Source organism: Leptonychotes weddellii, chromosome 5 (assembly GCF_054177405.1).
Source record: "Leptonychotes weddellii isolate Sample4059 chromosome 5, ASM5417740v2, whole genome shotgun sequence".
NCBI lineage: Eukaryota > Metazoa > Chordata > Mammalia > Carnivora > Phocidae > Leptonychotes > Leptonychotes weddellii.
The window spans coordinates 153,081,137-153,099,710 of NC_138373.1; the positions used below are offsets into that span (position 1 = coordinate 153,081,137).

General features: G+C 43.3%; 1 protein-coding gene and 1 non-coding gene across 2 annotated transcripts in view; both read left to right on the top strand.

Annotated features, from left to right (window-relative positions):
- The window catches only part of EP300 (EP300 lysine acetyltransferase), an 84,941-nt gene extending 67,043 nt beyond the window's left edge, over positions 1-17,898 (top strand). The window contains exons 20-31 of the mRNA XM_006729920.3: positions 628-708; positions 2,723-2,779; positions 4,279-4,356; positions 6,653-6,720; positions 7,821-7,971; positions 8,080-8,226; positions 8,844-8,957; positions 9,918-10,083; positions 10,849-11,013; positions 12,013-12,174; positions 14,084-14,365; positions 14,571-17,898. Coding sequence (XP_006729983.2) covers positions 628-708; positions 2,723-2,779; positions 4,279-4,356; positions 6,653-6,720; positions 7,821-7,971; positions 8,080-8,226; positions 8,844-8,957; positions 9,918-10,083; positions 10,849-11,013; positions 12,013-12,174; positions 14,084-14,365; positions 14,571-16,784 — 3,685 coding nt within the window. The 3' untranslated portion in view covers positions 16,785-17,898. The remainder of the gene's footprint in view (positions 1-627; positions 709-2,722; positions 2,780-4,278; positions 4,357-6,652; positions 6,721-7,820; positions 7,972-8,079; positions 8,227-8,843; positions 8,958-9,917; positions 10,084-10,848; positions 11,014-12,012; positions 12,175-14,083; positions 14,366-14,570) is intronic.
- LOC115939750 (U6 spliceosomal RNA) lies at positions 7,551-7,652 on the top strand. Its single transcript, XR_004074523.1, has one exon. It is a non-coding gene; the product is annotated as a U6 spliceosomal RNA (small nuclear RNA).
- Positions 17,899-18,574: the final 676 nt, after the last annotated feature.

Below are 18,574 nucleotides of genomic sequence, written 5' to 3' on the forward strand. Positions count from 1 at the left end.
TGGTTCTAGATCCATAGTGGATTTTTATTTGTTACTTATTTTGTTGTGGAAGTGGGGAGAAGTGTGTTGATTGCTATGTTTCAGTAATAGAGTAGCAATTCTTCTCTCTCCAGTATATTTATCCTCCCTCCTTTTGATTATTTGCATCAAGTAGCATTAATTACTAAAATGAAAGAATGTAGGTCTGTGTAAGTGAAACTTTTTTGTTTTATTTGCTGAAATCATTTGCTACTTGTGATCCCATTTGAGATATTTAATGCTAATCTGTGCTTTGCCTTGGCTTTCTGCTTTGTGTTGTCTTGTCTTGCTTTTATGTTTTTTGTTGTCCTGCAATCCCTCATTTCTTCGTTTGTTTTGTGTTTTTTTTTCTCCCTCATGCTTGTCGTTGTCTGCACTTGGCTTTGATTGCAAAAAACAAAAAACAAAAAAACAAAAAACAAACCAAAAAAAAACCCAAACTGTGGGGCCCATAAATCTGCATCATTGAATGTCCTTGTCGCCGTTGATGACCTGCTCTCTGCTCCCGTCCCCCTCCTTGGCCTGCTGTGATTGGTGGCTTCGTTGCTTGGCTTGGGCTGTGTTGTGTGAACGGAACAGTTCACCCCAGTATGGCCTTCTTGCCGACAGGTATCATTTCTGTGAGAAGTGTTTCAATGAAATCCAAGGGGAGAGCGTTTCTTTGGGGGATGACCCTTCCCAGCCTCAAACGTAAGTAACTGCATTATTTTGGAAAGTGCTGTCTTGGTTTGTTGTCAAGTGATTATCCTTAAGCTGCTAGGTGGTCTTGGGTTACACGGCCAGTATAGTAGCCATTAGCCACAGTTGGCTATTTACAAATTAATTAAAGGAAATAAAGTTAAAAATTCACATTTCAAATGCTCAGTAGACATCTTTGGGTAGTGGCTGCCATGTTGGCAGAGAACATTTCTGTCACAGCAAAAAGTTTTGTCAACACTGATCTGGGAAATATATCAACACTGGACTGGATGTTCATTTTAGATACTTCTTCTATAAGGAAACAGCTTCTCTCCTAAAAATTGACAGGCTGTAGTGCAAGGGGACTTCGTTACTAACTTTTAAGTTGAAGGGGAATTGAACAAATAACTCCCTTACAGCTTCTCATGTAGGTTATCAATCCTAAATCACTATAATCATTGAGAATCATTCATTTCACATTACGGGTTTAGGCACTTATTAGAGTGGCCTAGAAGAGACTTGGTTGGGCTTTTGCAGTCTCTCAAGCTGTTACCGTGTGTGGTGAATGCCAGGACAAATTTTCGAACATAGCCTAAATCGGCTAATAGCTCTCCTGATTGCTAAGATGTAGTTAGACACTGTTTCAAGTGTGTACTGTTTTAGGAAGAAAGAACTATTTGGTGTGCTTTTAATATTCTTCAGTTCCTTCTTTCCTGGTTTAACCTATAATAAACAGAAGCAGTTCAGAACATTCCAAAAAGTGTGGAATTGTTACACTACTAATAAAAAAATAGGGCTTCTGAGGAAAAACTGGTTAATTTTTCCTTCAGTCACCATTGAACTACAGCATAATATAATAGAGTTGGGTGCTAGTCTGGGGAGTAGATGCTGGGTCCCCTTGAACCTTAAGGAGATTTTCTGACCCTTGGCTAAATAAATCAGGCTGACTAGCTCTAACTAGGTTCCTTCTATGGCAGGAAAGGAAGGTAGCCTTAACATTGGTACGGCTGAGTGGCTTCCCATAATATCTAAACCATAGGACAGTGAATCTCTTAGACTAAAGGGCATAGAAACCCCTTTCCAATTCTATAGGTCTATAGTGGGCCTGAGAGTCTGCATTACTGATAAGCTCCTGGTCCTTCTATGCCTTTGGTCTTCAGAACAGTCTTTGAGAAGCAAGGACTTTGGCCATTTAGAGAATAATCTCTAGGCTAATCCGAGTAGGAGAGAGTTTAAATGTGGAGATGTCCTCATTTTTGTGAGGAGGAATCACAGTAGTCAAAGTTGGGCCTCCTGAAGTTTATTCTAGGTAGAGAAGGTTAAGACGTTAGCTTCTGTAAGGCTGTGAGCAATATGGTGTGCTAGATTTGGGGAGAGGCCATGTGAAAGTTTTAAAGTGAATATTATAAAGAATTTTTACCCTTTAAAATTACTTTTCTGGGTAACGATAAGTAACGTGAAATATGTATTTTTAATATTGAGATTTTTTTAATAATATAAAATGTTTGACTAGACTGCCCTGAGAAATGAATATTAATTTTAAATAGGGGTTTAGCTCCTTACATATATCCATTTTTCGTAGCTCACTAACATTAAAATATTAAAAGGTGTAAATACTGGGGGCACCTGGCTGTCTCAGTCAAGAGATTTGACCCTCGGGGTGGTGAGTTCAAGCCCCGCATTGGGTGTAGAGATTACTTAAAAATAAAATCTTTAAAAAAGAAAAAAGGTATAAAAACCTAATACTAAGAGTAGTAGACAAGATTTTATAAGTTCCTGGGTTCTCCATTTCCTCTAAGAGGAAATAGATTTATTATAAAGTCCTTTCCAAAAATGTAGGCATTCCTTTATGTAAATGTACATTTTTTGGGAGCCCAGAATGTACCTGTTTAATGTATCTTCAGTATCTTCTTAGAAGATTTAAATAATCCACTTTTACAAGATTTGTTCCTTTGGTTAGAATAGTAGTCAGATTGCTCATCTTTCCATATTGCATTTTCTCATTGTGTCCCTCTTTTCTCCTTAGTACAATAAATAAAGAACAATTTTCCAAGAGAAAAAATGACACACTGGATCCTGAACTGTAAGTAGTTCCACTTGAATAGTCCATATACTTTGATATTCCCTCTTCCTTTCATTCTCTTTGTTTGCATAGCCAGTGCGATCTGAGGATAAATCTACACAACATATGTGCAACATGCATGGTAGAAATTTGGAAGTCTGCATTACAGTTAATATTCATTTACGTTTCACTAAATCCCCCAAATAGTTTGGGCCGAAGTGAAGCTCCAGCCTACTTCTGCTGAGTGTCATGTGTTCCGTTCCTGTTGTCCTGTGCATTTTCTTTCTTTCTTTCTTTTTTTTTTTTTTTAAAGATTTTACTTGTTAGAGAGCGAGAAAGCACAAGCAGGGGGAGTGGCAGGCAGAGGGAGAAGCAGGCTCCTCGCTGAGCAAGGAGCCCAGTGCGGGACTTGATCCCAGGACTCTGGGATCATGACCTGAGCCAAAGGCAGATGCTTAACCGACTGAGCCACCCAGGCATCCCTGTCCTGTGCATTTTCTTTTATTTATTCATTCAAGACACAGAGATAGAGAGAGAGAGAGCATGAGCAGGGGGAGAAGCAGAGGGAGAAGCAGGCTCCCCGCTGAGCCAGGAGCCGGACGTGGGGCTCAATCCCAAGACCCTGGGATCACGACCTGAGCTGAAGGCAGATGCTTAACCATCCTAGCCACCCAGGCACCCTGTCCTGTGCATTTTCAAACATCTTCATACTCCCCTACTTTGTAGTGAGGCCACTCAGAGAGTACTGAACCGTGCTAGTACTCTGGGCACTCCTAGAATGGGTAGGATGGCATCAGACTTGGTTACAGATTTTATTTACTTGTCAGAGAGAGAGAGAGAGAGCACGCGCACAAGCAAGGGGAGTGGCAGGCTGAGGGAGAAGCAGCCTCCCCAATGAGCAAGGAGCCCGATGTGGGACTCGATCCCAGGACCTGGGATCATGACCTGTGCCGAAGGCAGACACTTAACTGAGCCACCCAGGCATCCAGATGGCATCAGACTGCTTTGGAAGTGATCTTTCACTTTTTACTGCCTACCCGCAGTCACATTTAAAATTGTCACATCCAGGGGCACCTGGCTGTCTCAGTAGGTAGAGCATGTGACTCTTGATCTCAGGGTTGTAAGTTTGAGCCCCATGTTAGGTGTAGAAATTACTTAAAATCTTTTAAAAATAAAATTTTTGATGTGCCTGGGCGATGCAGTTGGTTAAGCGTCTGACTCTTGGTTTCAGCTCAGGTCATCATCTTGGGGTCATGTGATTGGGCTCCACACTCAGCAGGGAGTCTGCTTAAGTTCTGTGTCGTGCACTCTCAAATAAAAATAAAATTGTAACATTCAGTGACTTAATTGCTTTTGAATTTTCCTCTGCCTGTAATACTGAAGAGCTTTTTAAAAACAATTCAATTCTTTGGATGTGATCTTGGCTGTCTTAAATTGTCCGGAATCAGGGGAAATGTTGGAAAGTTTTGATTTGGTTAAAGTTTTGGTTCTAATCTTGACTTTTTGGCTTTTCATTCCAGGTTTGTTGAATGTACAGAGTGTGGAAGAAAGATGCATCAGATCTGTGTCCTTCATCATGAAATCATCTGGCCATCTGGGTGAGACATTACTATTTTTTCTAGACTTTTTCTTTGTGAATTATAGCAAGTTTTTGTCTTTGCAATGATTGTATCATATTTTCAAAGTTACTGTCTCTAAAATTAGTTTTGAATTGAGAGAGAGAACTAAAATTCACTTTTCGGGGCACCTGGGTGGCTCAGTCTGTTAAGCATCTGTCTTCGGCTCAGGTCATGATCCTGGGGTCCTGGGATCGAGCCCCATGTCAGGCTCCCTTCTTATTGGGGGTCTGCTCCTCCTCCCTCTGCCACCCCCCCTGCTTATATGCGCTCACTTTCTTTCTCTCTCTGTGTGTCAAATAAAATCTTTTTTAAAAATTCTAAAATTCACTTTTAAAACATTAAGCTAGAATCCAAAAATACAGGTCTTTCTGTTAATTTGCATGCCTTGTTTTAATCCATATACAAATATTTTATTCTGCTGGTTTTTAAAATTATTTTGTTGGGGCACCTGGGTGCCTCAGTAGTTAAGCATCTGCCTTTGGCTCAGGTCATGATCCCAGGGTACTGGGATCAAGCCCTGCATCACGCTTCCCTGCTCAGTGGGAAGCCTCCTTCTCCCTCTCCCACTCCCCCTGCTTGTGTTCCCTCTCTTGCTGTCTCTCTCTCTCTGTCAAATAAATAAGTAAAATCTTATAAAAATAAATAAATAAATAAAATTATTTTGTAATCATTACACATCAAAAGTAAATATTTTGGGGGGCGCCTGGGTGGCTCAGTCAGTTAAACATCTGCCTTCGGCTCAGGTCATGATCCTAGGGTCCTGGAATTGAGCCCCTCATCGGGCTCCCTGCTCAGCAGGAAGCCTGCTGCTTCCTCTCCCTCTCCCACTCCCCCTGCTTGAGTTCCCTCTCACGCTGTGTCTGTCAAATAAATACATAAAATCTTTAAAAATATATATATTTTTTGAAAGGTTTATCAGTAGAGATAAGAAATCTCTAGCACCTGGAAACTAGCAAGGAGTTGTTAGAAGGAATTAAATTTGCCAGATTTTGAGTGCTACTTATACTTGGCTACAGTAGGAAAATTAGAAGATACAGAGGGTGTCCATGGGGCAGCTCTGTTCTTACCTCTGAGAAAATGTCATGCTGTGAATGGTTTACTAAATGGTGAAATGGGTTAGGATTTGATGTTTTGAGGGGCTGGACAGTAAGTTACATGTCTATTGTCCAGTGAAAGAGTTTCATAGAAATGACTACAAACAGACTTCAGTAAGCAAGCTGTTCTTGGGCCCCGTGTTCTTTTTCTGAATATTCTCCACATATTTACATAAGTTGCACATCATCAAAGACTTTGACAACAGTAAGTGGATTTTTGTCCATTTTGACACTTGTCTACTACTATGGGTCTCCTTTCACTCTCCAAGAATGGAATTGATCCCAGTTCTGTTCCAAGGTTGGGGGTGTCTGTGAATGAAGTGATTCATTAAGATGGTATCTCAGGATGCCTGGCTGATCAGTTGGAAGAGCATGTGACTCTTGATCTCAGGGTCATGAGTTCGAGCCCCACGTTGTGGGTAGAGATTACTTAAATGAATAAATAAATACAAACTTAAAAAAGATAGGATCTCTGCACTGTCCTCTGCTCTTTACTTTGATTGTTGATACTGGTTTGGGGGTCACGGGAAAGAGGTAGCTAATTAACACATTTCTAGAAACTAACATGCAGGGAAAAATCATACTCCTTTGATGTATATATGGCTGATCTTTAGATATGCCTTTTTAGTGCTCTCCTTAATTAAAGAGTTGGGTAAGAAGAACAGTTAAAAGACTTGCAGTGATTCTTGCAACTTGAAATCAGTCACTTAATACTTAATGTGGTCTCAAGTTTTTGTAAGAAATTCTACTTACAAACACACATCCTTATGTAATTGGGACAAAGAGAATGTACCTTTTAAATCTATTGGTACTACTCAAAGCATACTGATTTATATTCCTACCAGTAGGAATATAGACTTTGGCCAAAAACTGAAATTCCTGTTTTAATCTCTAGTCCATCATCTTTTCACATGTCAACCAGTTTATATGCCCTTCACATTTCCTCATGGTTTTTTGAGTGTTTTTCAGTTAGGCTTTTTTTTTTTTTTTTCCTTTAATGATTTCCAGACGCTTTTTGTATATTGTTTATTTTAAGTCGTTATATATTTAGAAATATTTCTCCCAGGTTGTCTTTTGAATTTTAACTTGGTACATACATATGGTAGATTGTGTTACTAGAATATTGTTAACTTTAAATGTTTATGTAAGCTGTGTAAGCAAAGTCTTGGTTTACATTTTAGATTTGTCTGTGATGGCTGCTTAAAGAAATCTGCACGAACCAGGAAAGAAAATAAGTTTTCTGCTAAAAGTAAGTTTTATTCTTACAAGTAAATCCTGGCCATACTTCAGTGAAGCATAGTTAAAATAAACCCATCCAAGGGGCTAGGTGGCTGGTTCAGTCTGAAGAGCCTGTGACTCTTGATCTCTGGGTTGTGAGTTCAAGCCCCTTGTTGGGTGTAGAGATTACTTAAAGGATCAGGATTTGAAATGTGCAAGATATGTGGTTTTTTTTTTTCCTATAATTCTTCATTTTGGGGGCCACATGTAGAAATACTATCCAGAATTGCCGTCCCATGTGTGATTATCTCAGTTTGGTCCATACCATTAGCAAGGCTTCTTTCAGACCTATCTTGCCTTGGGGGTTGGGGGGAATTGTAGTCAAAGATTGTACCATACAGTTGAGATTATCACATTATTTGGTATTTGGTTTAATTTTGTGGATGCCTTTGCAGTTTTTTATTGACCTACAGATTGCTTTTTTTCTTGTAAGGTGTCTCATAATACCCAACCATTGTCATTTTTTTAGTGTATGTGCTGCTGAAGCGAGCACCCATTGTCATTTTTTTAAATATTACTGTAGTTGAGGCAAAGTGCATGTGGATGTTCTATTTTTTAACTTCTGAAATTGGAAAATTTTCCAAATAAAAAGTTGGGTGGAGGGGTGCCTGGGTGGCTCAGTCGGTTAAGCAGCTGCCTTTGGCTCAGGTCATGATCCCAGGGTCCCAGGATCAAATCCTGCATAGGGCTTCCTGCTCAGTGGGGAGTCTGCGTCTCCCTCTCCCTACCCCCCGCTCATGCTTTCTTTCTAATAAATAAAAAAAAAAAGCTGGGTGGAAGACCCTTTAAATTGACTATCATGTCTGCTTCAACTGCACATAGACTGAAATTGGAATGATACAGAGATTTGCATAGCCCCTAGGCAAGGATGGCACACAAGTTCATGAAGTAGTCCATGTTTTTTTTTTAAAAGATTGTTTTCAAGTATTGACCACATTGCTTTAACAAAATCAAGTTATCCTATTTGTACGGAAAAAGCAGAAATTATATTTGATACTGAAGTGTCAGACTTTTAACAATAATAAATCTGCGCCTTGGTTATTGCCAAACTTCTCACTTCTTTGTTTCTAGGGTTGCCATCCACCAGGCTTGGTACCTTTCTGGAGAATCGTGTGAATGACTTTCTTAGGCGACAGAATCACCCTGAGTCAGGAGAGGTCACTGTTCGGGTAGTTCATGCTTCTGACAAAACTGTGGAAGTGAAACCAGGCATGAAAGCAAGGTATCCAGTAATTTTCCCTTTTCTTCTCTTGTGCTTAATACAGCTACTGCTGATAATTCTGATCTGAATGAGATGTTGTGGTTTTTCTCTCCAATCTGAATTGTGTAGGTTTGTAGATAGTGGAGAAATGGCAGAATCCTTTCCATACCGAACCAAAGCCCTCTTTGCCTTTGAAGAGATAGACGGTGTTGACTTGTGCTTCTTTGGCATGCATGTTCAAGAGTATGGCTCTGACTGCCCTCCACCCAACCAGAGGTAGGACTTAACACAGCTATCTTCCAGTTTGAGTGGGAGTTTGAAGTTTCATAGGCAAAAAGCATCATGGGCAAGAAACTATTTGATGTGCTTGGTTTGGAAATGGAAATGCAAATTCTCACTGCTCAATACTGCTATTCTGCAGTCATAGTAATAAGGGAGGGGATATGAACAGCAGCCTGAAATTGGAAGTGGGAAGCAGACTATTTTTCAGAAAATGGGCTTAAATCTAGATTGTGTAAGTGCCCTGCCTGAGAAGTATGTGAAAGAATGTCACACAAATAAAGTTAGGATATGGTTTAGAATTTGTTTCCAAAATTAGTATAAAGGCCAGAATAAGAATGCTGCCAGAATATATTTGGATCCATAAATACTAATATACTATGCTTCAGGCACTACAGGGTACTGAGACTGTAATAGAGACTATAATAAGAGCCATAGGCTCACGAAACTCCCCTAAAGGGTGCACAGTCTTGTGATTTATCCAACTGTGATTGTGTGATGTGCACTGTAAATGAGGTGAAAAAAGCACAGAAGAGAGAGATTGTGTTTTTAGCCATATCAGCAAGAACTCCTTATGTGACTTGACTTGGTTTCTTTCTCCCCACTTGATACAGGAGAGTTTACATATCATACCTTGACAGTGTTCATTTCTTCCGTCCTAAATGCTTGAGGACTGCAGTCTATCATGAAATTCTAATTGGATATTTAGAATATGTCAAGAAATTAGGGTAAGCATATTGATAAATGTTACCTTTAAAAACAATTAGCTTAGGGGCGCCTGGGTGGCTCAGTTGGTTAAGCGACTGCCTTCGGCTCAGGTCATGATCCTGGAGTCCCTGGATCGAGTCCCGCATCGGGCTCCCTGCTCGGCAGGGAGTCTGCTTCTCCCTCTGACACTCCTCCCTCTCATGCTCTCTGTCTCTCATTCTCTCTGTCTCAAATAAAAAAATAAAAAAATAAAATCTTTAAAAAAAAAACAAAAACAAAAAAACAATTAGCTTAAACTAATTCGGTTTTAAACTAATTACCACCGTGGTATTGTGGTGAGACATAGGTTAAAACATGGAGATAGGTGACTTTTTTTGCTTCCTTTTCTCAAGTGTTGCCAATTGGGCAGAAATGGATATTTTGACCCTAGGCATACTCCTTCCAGATTAGTTTTATTTTGTTCAGTTGAGCTGTTAGGTACAGTTTGATTGGAAGGTGGTTACTCATTTAGGGCCAGAACCTGAAACTGCAGGTGATCCTTTGATACCTGGATTTCAGAACCAAAAACTAACTAAGGTCTGGAGATAAACAAATGAGTCTGATTCCTTACCTTCAAGGTAAACATGTGCTTGAGAATATTCACCACCTCACCTTGCACATTCTTCCTCTTAACATTTTGCATTCTGTTCAGCTCTCTTGTTGGAATGGATCCACATCCATGTTCCTTTGCATTGTAGCTTTTGTTTGGTCTTCAAATGCAAATGTGGGATTTGGGGATCCAGGGTTAGCCTCTCACAAGAACTTCACAATGTGGACCCACTTTAAGTGCTGTGGGTTAGGCCTGGTTCTGGCCTGATGCTGGATTGTACACGTAGTATTGTCTTAGGAAAAAATCACTGGTTTCTGTACTGACTCCACCTTGTAGCATTCTTTCCGGAATGGACGATAAACTTTTCAATATTACCTCTCTGTGTTGTTAGATATACAACAGGGCATATTTGGGCTTGTCCCCCAAGTGAGGGAGACGACTATATCTTCCATTGCCATCCTCCTGACCAGAAGATACCCAAGCCCAAGCGACTGCAGGAGTGGTACAAAAAGATGCTTGACAAGGCCGTGTCTGAGCGAATCGTCCATGACTACAAGGTCAGGAGGAGTGGGGGGCAAGGACTGATCCTGTTTCTCTGTAGTCTGCCATTTGACTATCTTAACAAAAATCTTCTGTTTGTTACTCCTTTTTCAAAGCAAGAAAAACTCAGTTTTAAAAGTCTTAGATCAACAAATCTCTGTTTTAAAGATGTGATGAAAAACGTATTCTTAATAGCCATTCATGATTAAAGGGTGTCTCATGATAAGAACTTGAACAGATAAGTTTCTTATCTGTTTTTACTCCTGGGGAGAAAAGCAAGAACTGGATGTTTTCCCAGCAGAGCAGCCTGTAGCCATGCAGTTTCCCGTATTTGTGGTTTGGGTTGTTTTGAACATATTTCTCCATCAGGGGATGGGTGATGGGTACAAGGCAGGCATTCCTCACATTGCACTGCATTGTGTTAGCAGCAGTAGGAGAGGCCGCGGCATGATTGATGGGGCCTCTGCCTGTGCGATGGGTCCTAGCAGGAAGATGTCCCACTCGGCTTTGTAAAGGCAGGTAACCTCCCTGTCCTCATAGGCAGAGGAAAGACAGAACCGGAACTACTGACTTCAGACCTTGGGTTTTCACTGTTTAGGACTAAATGTCTCCCTGGGCTGGGCCATCAATAAAATCTCTGCTGCCTTTCTTTCAGAAGACGTTTTAATCCTTTGTGTTTCTTGTGTCCACGAGCTGTGACTGCCTTTGAATGATAAATGCTTTTTAAAAAAAAATTGAGAAAAGAAAAACAAATACCTATTTGTTCCGGGGTGTTTTCACAGGATATTTTTAAACAAGCTACTGAAGATCGATTAACAAGTGCAAAGGAGTTGCCTTACTTTGAGGGTGATTTCTGGCCCAATGTTCTGGAAGAGAGCATTAAGGAACTGGAACAGGAGGAGGAAGAGCGAAAGCGAGAAGAAAACACCAGCAACGAGAGCACAGATGTAAGGGCTTTGTGTTTTCCTTTCCAGCTTCTGCCTTGATTCTCTCATGTAATCCACGAGCGGGCTTCAGCTTTTGACTTGGTCTTAAAGCTCTAAGGTGTGAAAGAGCTCTTCAAATTGGTCAAGAAATAATTGGCTTAGATAAGTTACTAATGTTCTGTTTTAGTGGTTTTTGACCTTTTTAGCATCAGACCCCCTTTTTAACTGTGACGGTGGATTTCCGGCAGTGGAAAACAGAAGGAAGGAAACCCTGAAAACTGATAGAAAATTAGCTATGTAGAGCAGGGGGCTGGCCAAAGTGTTTTCCATAAAGATCCAGATTGAATATTTGGGACCTTTTTTTTTTTTTTTAAACACTACTTTATAAATGTACAGAACATTCTGAGCCATACGAAAACAGACCTGGGCCAGAGTTTGCCAGTCCTCCATACAGAATCTGGCTTAGCAGGGGGATCATCTGAGGAGCTTTTCCCCATAGCATAGCTACCATGGTCTCCGTTGAGTCTGACCTAACTAAAGTCACTTTTAAGTAGTAGCCTGTAAAGTCCTCCCAGCCTTGTAGTTTGAAGCCATTGATTGACTTCTCAAGTTGTTTTTTTTTACGGTAGGCCCATAAAATTCTAGAATGTTCGGTATCCCACCCTTCCACTCCATATGCCCTGTCCCCAAATCTGGAATAGGATGGATTGATCTGAGTGGTGTCCAAACTGGGGCTCTTCTAGTCAAAAAGCTAAGGCTGCCATTGTCTTATTGAAGATGAAGAGTTTTAGTATAGGGATTCTTCACTGGAAGAAAATTAGTGCAAAAACCTTAGTAAACTTACATTAGTCTACTGTAAGTAACAGGTAAAAAAAAAATGGGGTCTGTGAAAAGAGTTGGTAGAGGCAGAAGATTAGAATCTCCAGTTTCAAAGAAAAGAAGAACCCTTTTACCATTAGTATTATTCAAATCACTTAACAAAAATGTTAACATTTTTTTGTCCCCTTTGCTAACCTGCAGGTGACAAAGGGAGATAGCAAAAATGCTAAAAAGAAAAATAATAAGAAAACCAGCAAAAACAAGAGCAGCCTGAGTAGGGGCAACAAGAAGAAGCCAGGCATGCCCAATGTATCCAATGACCTCTCGCAGAAACTGTATGCCACGATGGAGAAACACAAAGAGGTAAGATGTAGCCACTCGTGGGGAAAACAGAGAAGGAGGTCTGAAACACTGCCCACCATGGTTGGCATTTAAGATGTGAGCACCCGACCATTTGAAATTTAGAAGGAAGAAATCATTTGAGGGTAAGAAGAAAAGAGGATAGCTAGAGTGGGAGGTAAGAACCGGAAGTGATAAGGTTTCTTTGATTTGTAGCTGTTATAAATCTCAGTGGTGTTGTATTGTGTCTCATGCATTAAAAGCATTAGTGTAGTTTTTCCAACCCTGTTTGTAATCCTCAGGGTTTCTGAGTTCTGGTGAGTGCCTCATTTTGATATTATCAACAATTAATAATTATTAGCTATTTCGAGCAGTGTTTAGTGTCACGAGATTCTGGCATAACAAAATAGTTGGGAAAGGTCCCTAGAATATATTATAATAGGCTTGACTTAAATTGTGGATCTAGTCTTTTGACTTTGTTTAGTCTGAAGATGTAAGTAGTGGATACCTGTTGGGAATTAGAATCTGAGATTGTCAGTTTAGCTTAAACTTGAGTATTGTCTTAGCTAGAGGGTAACATACAGCGGAAATACTCATTAAAATTGTTACTGGAGGGTTGGCCATAGTAAAGATTTCCAAGGGAGTCACCAGATGGTTTTATTTATTTACCTCTATTTTAAATGAGTTGTTAGAGGCATTCCCCGCTTGTTAGATTCAGTGCTTTCCTGTGCATCACGTTTTCAAAATGCTCTTCCATGCTTTATGAGTGCTTTCTTTGAGCCACAGTCTTAAACCCAATATTATAAGGTCAAACACCCATCACAGTCCTCCCTTGATGCTTTTAACTTTTGGCATCTGTTCAGGAGGTGTCTCTACTCAGTGTGCTCTCTTGTCCTGTTCTTTTTCTAGAGATGTCTTAATCTTGTTTTATTCAAATATTGCTGCCCAAGTATATTACAAGTGTTACTGCCAATTGGCACAGATTTTCAGTCTCTGAGAAACTGGTAGAATGTAGTGGGCAGTACAGCAGTTACTCACAGGTTCCTCATCTCTTGAAGGTACCTTTGCATTTTTCATCTTTAGAGTTACATACTAATTAACGTAAAATAGACATGCAATACCAGCTTCCTGTTGTAGCCTTTACACTAATGGTCGTGGGAATTAGGGGTGGTTGTGTCATTTCAGACTTTAATGAACAAGACTTTTCTTGTTTCTGCAGCAAGGGCTAAGAAGGTTTTGCTTTTTTAACTTTCCCACCCCCACAAACTTTCCCATCCCCCAAATTTCAGACTTACAGAAAGTTGCATAGTGGACCCCCTGCCGTACCCCTTGCTTAGATTCACCAGTTGTTAACCTTTTCTACACCTTCTTTATCTGTAGTTCAGCAAGCACCTTCTAAGAAAAAGAGACCTCCTCTCCTTAACCACACTGTGGCTTCGCACTCAGGAAATTTCCCCCAGTGCCACTGTCTAATGTCTGGTCCTTATGCTCCAGTCAAGGATTATGTGTCAGGTTGAGTTGCCATTTCTCAGTTCCTGGCTTTCTTTTCATTCATAATACGGGCATTTTATTGAAAGTGAAGGCCCAAAATCGTTTTGTAGAATGTCCCTCAATTTGGATTTGTCTGACTTGTTCCCTGGTGATTAGATTCGGAGTCATCCGTGGATTGGGTCTTAGAGTAGACCACTTTGAGGTGAAACGTCCACTGTATGTATGCTGTATCATCGCCAGACCCTTTTTATTTAGAAGGAATTATTAAACAAGAGAATCAGATGTCAATTTTAGGCCCGTTGTAGTCCTCCTCAGAGAAGAGGCCCGAGGTCTTGTGAGCAGCCTCTCGAGCATCCAGCTTGACTCACTTGTTTGCTGCTGTCGATCCAGTGCCATGCGGTGCTCTTATTCCAGAGTCAGACTGAGATGGTCTCTTTCGTAGGTCTTCTTTGTGATCCGTCTCATCGCTGGCCCTGCCGCCAACTCCCTGCCTCCCATCGTCGATCCTGACCCCCTCATCCCCTGCGATCTGATGGATGGGCGGGACGCCTTCCTAACCCTCGCAAGGGACAAGCACCTGGAGTTCTCTTCACTTCGAAGAGCCCAGTGGTCCACCATGTGCATGCTGGTGGAGCTGCACACCCAGAGCCAGGACCGCTTTGTCTACACCTGCAACGAGTGCAAGCACCATGTGGAGACACGCTGGCACTGCACTGTCTGCGAGGTAGGCCCCAGGGGCTGGGGGCGGGGGGTGTCCGGGTTCCCGAAGGCAGTAGGAGCAGCGGTGACTCGGGCGTGCAGAGTGGGAGGGGCCTGGCCTTACCAATTTAGCGGTGGGGCTGCAGGATCTTGCTCTAAGAGGGGGCTTCGGGGCCGTAGCAGAAGACATACGAAGTCTGGGAGAGTTGACTGCACCTGTCTTCCCCCAGGATTATGATTTGTGCATCACCTGCTACAACACTAAAAACCACGACCACAAGATGGAGAAACTGGGTCTCGGCTTAGACGACGAGAGCAACAGCCAGCAGGCTGCGGCCACCCAGAGCCCGGGAGACTCGCGGCGCCTGAGCATCCAGCGCTGCATCCAGTCCCTGGTGCACGCCTGCCAGTGCCGCAACGCCAACTGCTCGCTGCCGTCCTGCCAGAAGATGAAGCGGGTGGTGCAGCACACCAAGGGCTGCAAGCGCAAGACCAACGGCGGCTGCCCCATCTGTAAGCAGCTCATCGCCCTCTGCTGCTACCACGCCAAGCACTGCCAGGAGAACAAGTGCCCGGTGCCCTTCTGCCTCAACATCAAGCAGAAGCTCCGGCAGCAGCAGCTACAGCACCGGCTCCAGCAGGCCCAGATGCTCCGCAGGAGGATGGCCAGCATGCAGCGGACCGGTGTGGTGGGGCAGCAGCAGGGCCTGCCCTCCCCGACTCCTGCCACCCCCACCACGCCGACGGGCCAGCAGCCAGCCACGCCGCAGACGCCCCAGCCCCCGCCTGCCGCTCAGCCTCAGCCCACCCCTCCCAACAGCATGCCGCCCTACTTGCCCAGGACTCAGGCTGCTGGCCCTGTCTCCCAGGGCAAGGCGGCGGGCCAGGTGACACCTCCCACCCCCCCTCAGACTGCTCAGCCACCCCTGCCGGGGCCCCCGCCTGCCGCGGTGGAAATGGCCATGCAGATTCAGAGGGCAGCTGAGACGCAGCGCCAGATGGCCCACGTGCAAATTTTTCAAAGGCCGATCCAGCACCAGATGCCCCAGATGACTCCGATGGCCCCCATGAGTATGAACCCACCCCCTATGGCCAGAGGTCCCAGTGGGCATTTGGAGCCAGGGATGGGGCCCACAGGGATGCAGCAACAGCCACAGTGGGTCCAAGGAGGATTGCCTCAGCCCCAGCAGCTACAGCCTGGGATGCAGAGGCCAGCCATGATGTCAGTGGCCCAGCATGGTCAGCCCTTGAATATAGCTCCCCAGCCAGGACTGGGCCAGGTAGGCGTGAGCCCTCTCAAACCAGGCACTGTGTCTCAACAAGCCTTACAAAACCTTTTGCGGACTCTCAGGTCTCCCAGCTCTCCCCTACAGCAGCAACAGGTGCTTAGTATCCTTCACGCCAACCCCCAGCTGTTGGCTGCGTTCATCAAGCAGCGGGCTGCCAAGTATGCCAACTCGAATCCGCAGCCCCTCCCTGGGCAGCCTGGCATGCCCCAGGGCCAGCCGGGGCTGCAGCCGCCTGCCATGCCAGGCCAGCAGGGGGTCCACTCTAACGCAGCCATGCCGAACATGAACCCCATGCCAGCGGGCGTCCAGAGGGCCGGCCTGCCCCAGCAGCAGCCGCAGCAGCAGCTCCAGCCGCCCATGGGAGGGATGAGCCCCCAAGCCCAGCAGATGAACATGAACCACAACGCCATGCCTTCGCAGTTCCGAGACATCTTGAGGCGGCAGCAGATGATGCAGCAGCAGCAGCAGCAGCAGCAGCAGGGAGCGGGGCCCGGAATCGGGCCCGGGATGGCCAACCATAACCAGTTCCAGCAGCCCCAGGGAGTTGGCTACCCGCCGCCGCCGCCCCAGCCGCAGCCGCAGCCGCGCATGCAGCATCACATGCAGCAGATGCAGCAAGGGAGCCTGGGGCAGATGGGCCAGCTCCCCCAGGCCTTGGGAGCAGAGGCAGGAGCCAGCCTGCAGGCGTATCAGCAACGACTCCTCCAGCAACAGATGGGGTCCCCTGCTCAGCCCAACCCCATGAGCCCCCAGCAGCATATGCTCCCGAGCCAGGCTCAGTCCCCACACCTCCAAGGCCAGCAGATCCCTTCTTCTCTCTCCAATCAAGTGCGTTCTCCCCAGCCCGTCCCTTCTCCGCGGCCGCAGTCCCAGCCCCCCCACTCCAGCCCTTCCCCAAGGATGCAGCCTCAGCCTTCTCCACACCACGTTTCCCCACAGACCAGTTCTCCACACCCTGGACTGGTAGCTGCCCAGGCCAACCCCATGGAACAAGGGCATTTTGCCAGCCCGGACCAGAGTTCAATGCTGTCTCAGCTCGCTAGCAATCCAGGCATGGCAAACCTCCATGGTGCAAGCGCCACGGACCTGGGACTCAGCACCGATAACTCAGACTTGAATTCAAACCTCTCACAGAGTACACTAGACATACACTAGAGACACCTTGTAGTATTTTGGGAGCAAAAAAATTATTTTCTCTTAACAAGACTTTTTGTACTGAAAACAATTTTTTTGAATCTTTCTTAGCCTAAAAGACAATTTTCCGTGGAACACATAAGAACTGTGCAGTAGCTGTTTGTGGTTTAAAGCAAACATGCCAGATGAACCTGAGGGATGATAGAATACAAAGAATATATTTTTGTTATGGCTGGTTACCACCGGCCTTTTTTTTTTCCCCCTTGTGTGTGTGGTTCAAGTGTGCACTGGGAGGAGGCTGAGGTCTGTGAAGCCACCCACATGCTCCTGCCTTGCACCTCCAATAGGTTTTATTATTTTTTTTAAATTAATGAAAATATGTAATATTAATAGTTATTATTTACTGGTGCAGATGGTTGACATTTTTCCCTATTTTCCTCACTTTATGGAAGAGTTAGAACATTTCTAAAACCAGAGGACAAAAGGGGTTAATGTTACTTTAAAATTACATTCTATATATATATAAATATATATAAATATATATTAAAATACCAATTTTTTTTCTCTGGGTGCAAAGATGTTCATTCTTTTAAAAATGTAAAAAAAAAAAAAAAAAATTCCCCTTTCCTCCCCTCAAGTCAACTTTTGTGCTCCAGAAAATTTTCTATTCCGTAAGTCTGAGCGTAAAAACTTCAAGTATTAAAATAATTTGTACATGTAGAGAGAAAAACGACTTTTTCAAAATATACAGGGGCAGCTGCCAAATTGATGTATTATATATTGTGGTTCTGTTTCTTGAAAGAATTTTTTTCGTTATTTTTACATCTAACAAAGGAAAAAATTAAAAAGAGGGTAAGAAACGATTCCAGTGGGATGATTTTAACATACAAAATGTCCCTGGGGTTTCTTCTTTGCTTGCTTTCTTCCTCCTTACCCTGCCCCACCCCATACACACACATACACACACACACACACACTTTCTGTAAAACTTGAAAATAGAAAGCAAAAACCCTCAACTGTTGTAAATCATGCAATTAAAGTTGATTACTTATAAATATGAACTTTGGATCACTGTATAGACTGTTAAATTTGATTTCTTATTACCTATTGTTAAATAAACTGTGTGAGACAGACACCTGACCTTGTTTTACTTCTTTGCTATCACATCTTTGTCTTAGAATGCGTCAGTTTGAGTAAGTGCCTGATACATGGGATTCAGAGGAAAAAGCAAAAGCACTAGCTTGCAGTCTTCCTAAACTATCACATAAAGTGAATTCACAAATAGATTTAGATAAATTTATCCAAATCTCAGGGAAAAACCCAAGGACCAGCTAAATGTCAATTTCACTAATTTGACTTGATACAAATGAGCTGTTAACTGGTTTATATAGGACGACCTTCTAACATGGTTCCCTATGGATGACCTCCTGGTCTTCTAATCACCCCTCATTTTACAGGGATGAGAATGAGCACCTCAGAGGGATCATGTATCTGTCTAAATCAGAAGTAACTTCTTGAAAAAGCAGCACTTGGTGCTACGGCAACAATATGTTCCTATCCTGTTACACTTTGGTTTTGCTACCTGCCAACCAAGAAGTCAATGGGGGTATGAGGTTGTAAGAAAGGAAAATGTGTGGGAATAAAACCTGGAAGCCTAAGGGATTACAACAATGAGTCCGGTATTGTGCTAGGTAGCTAAAGAATGAAGAGGTTACTGGTCTCCAACTGAATATCCGTTGGCTATAAACTGAAAAATCAGGCTGCTGCTAATGGCTTTGGAATCATTGGGCAAGCCTTGTCTTTGTCCTAGA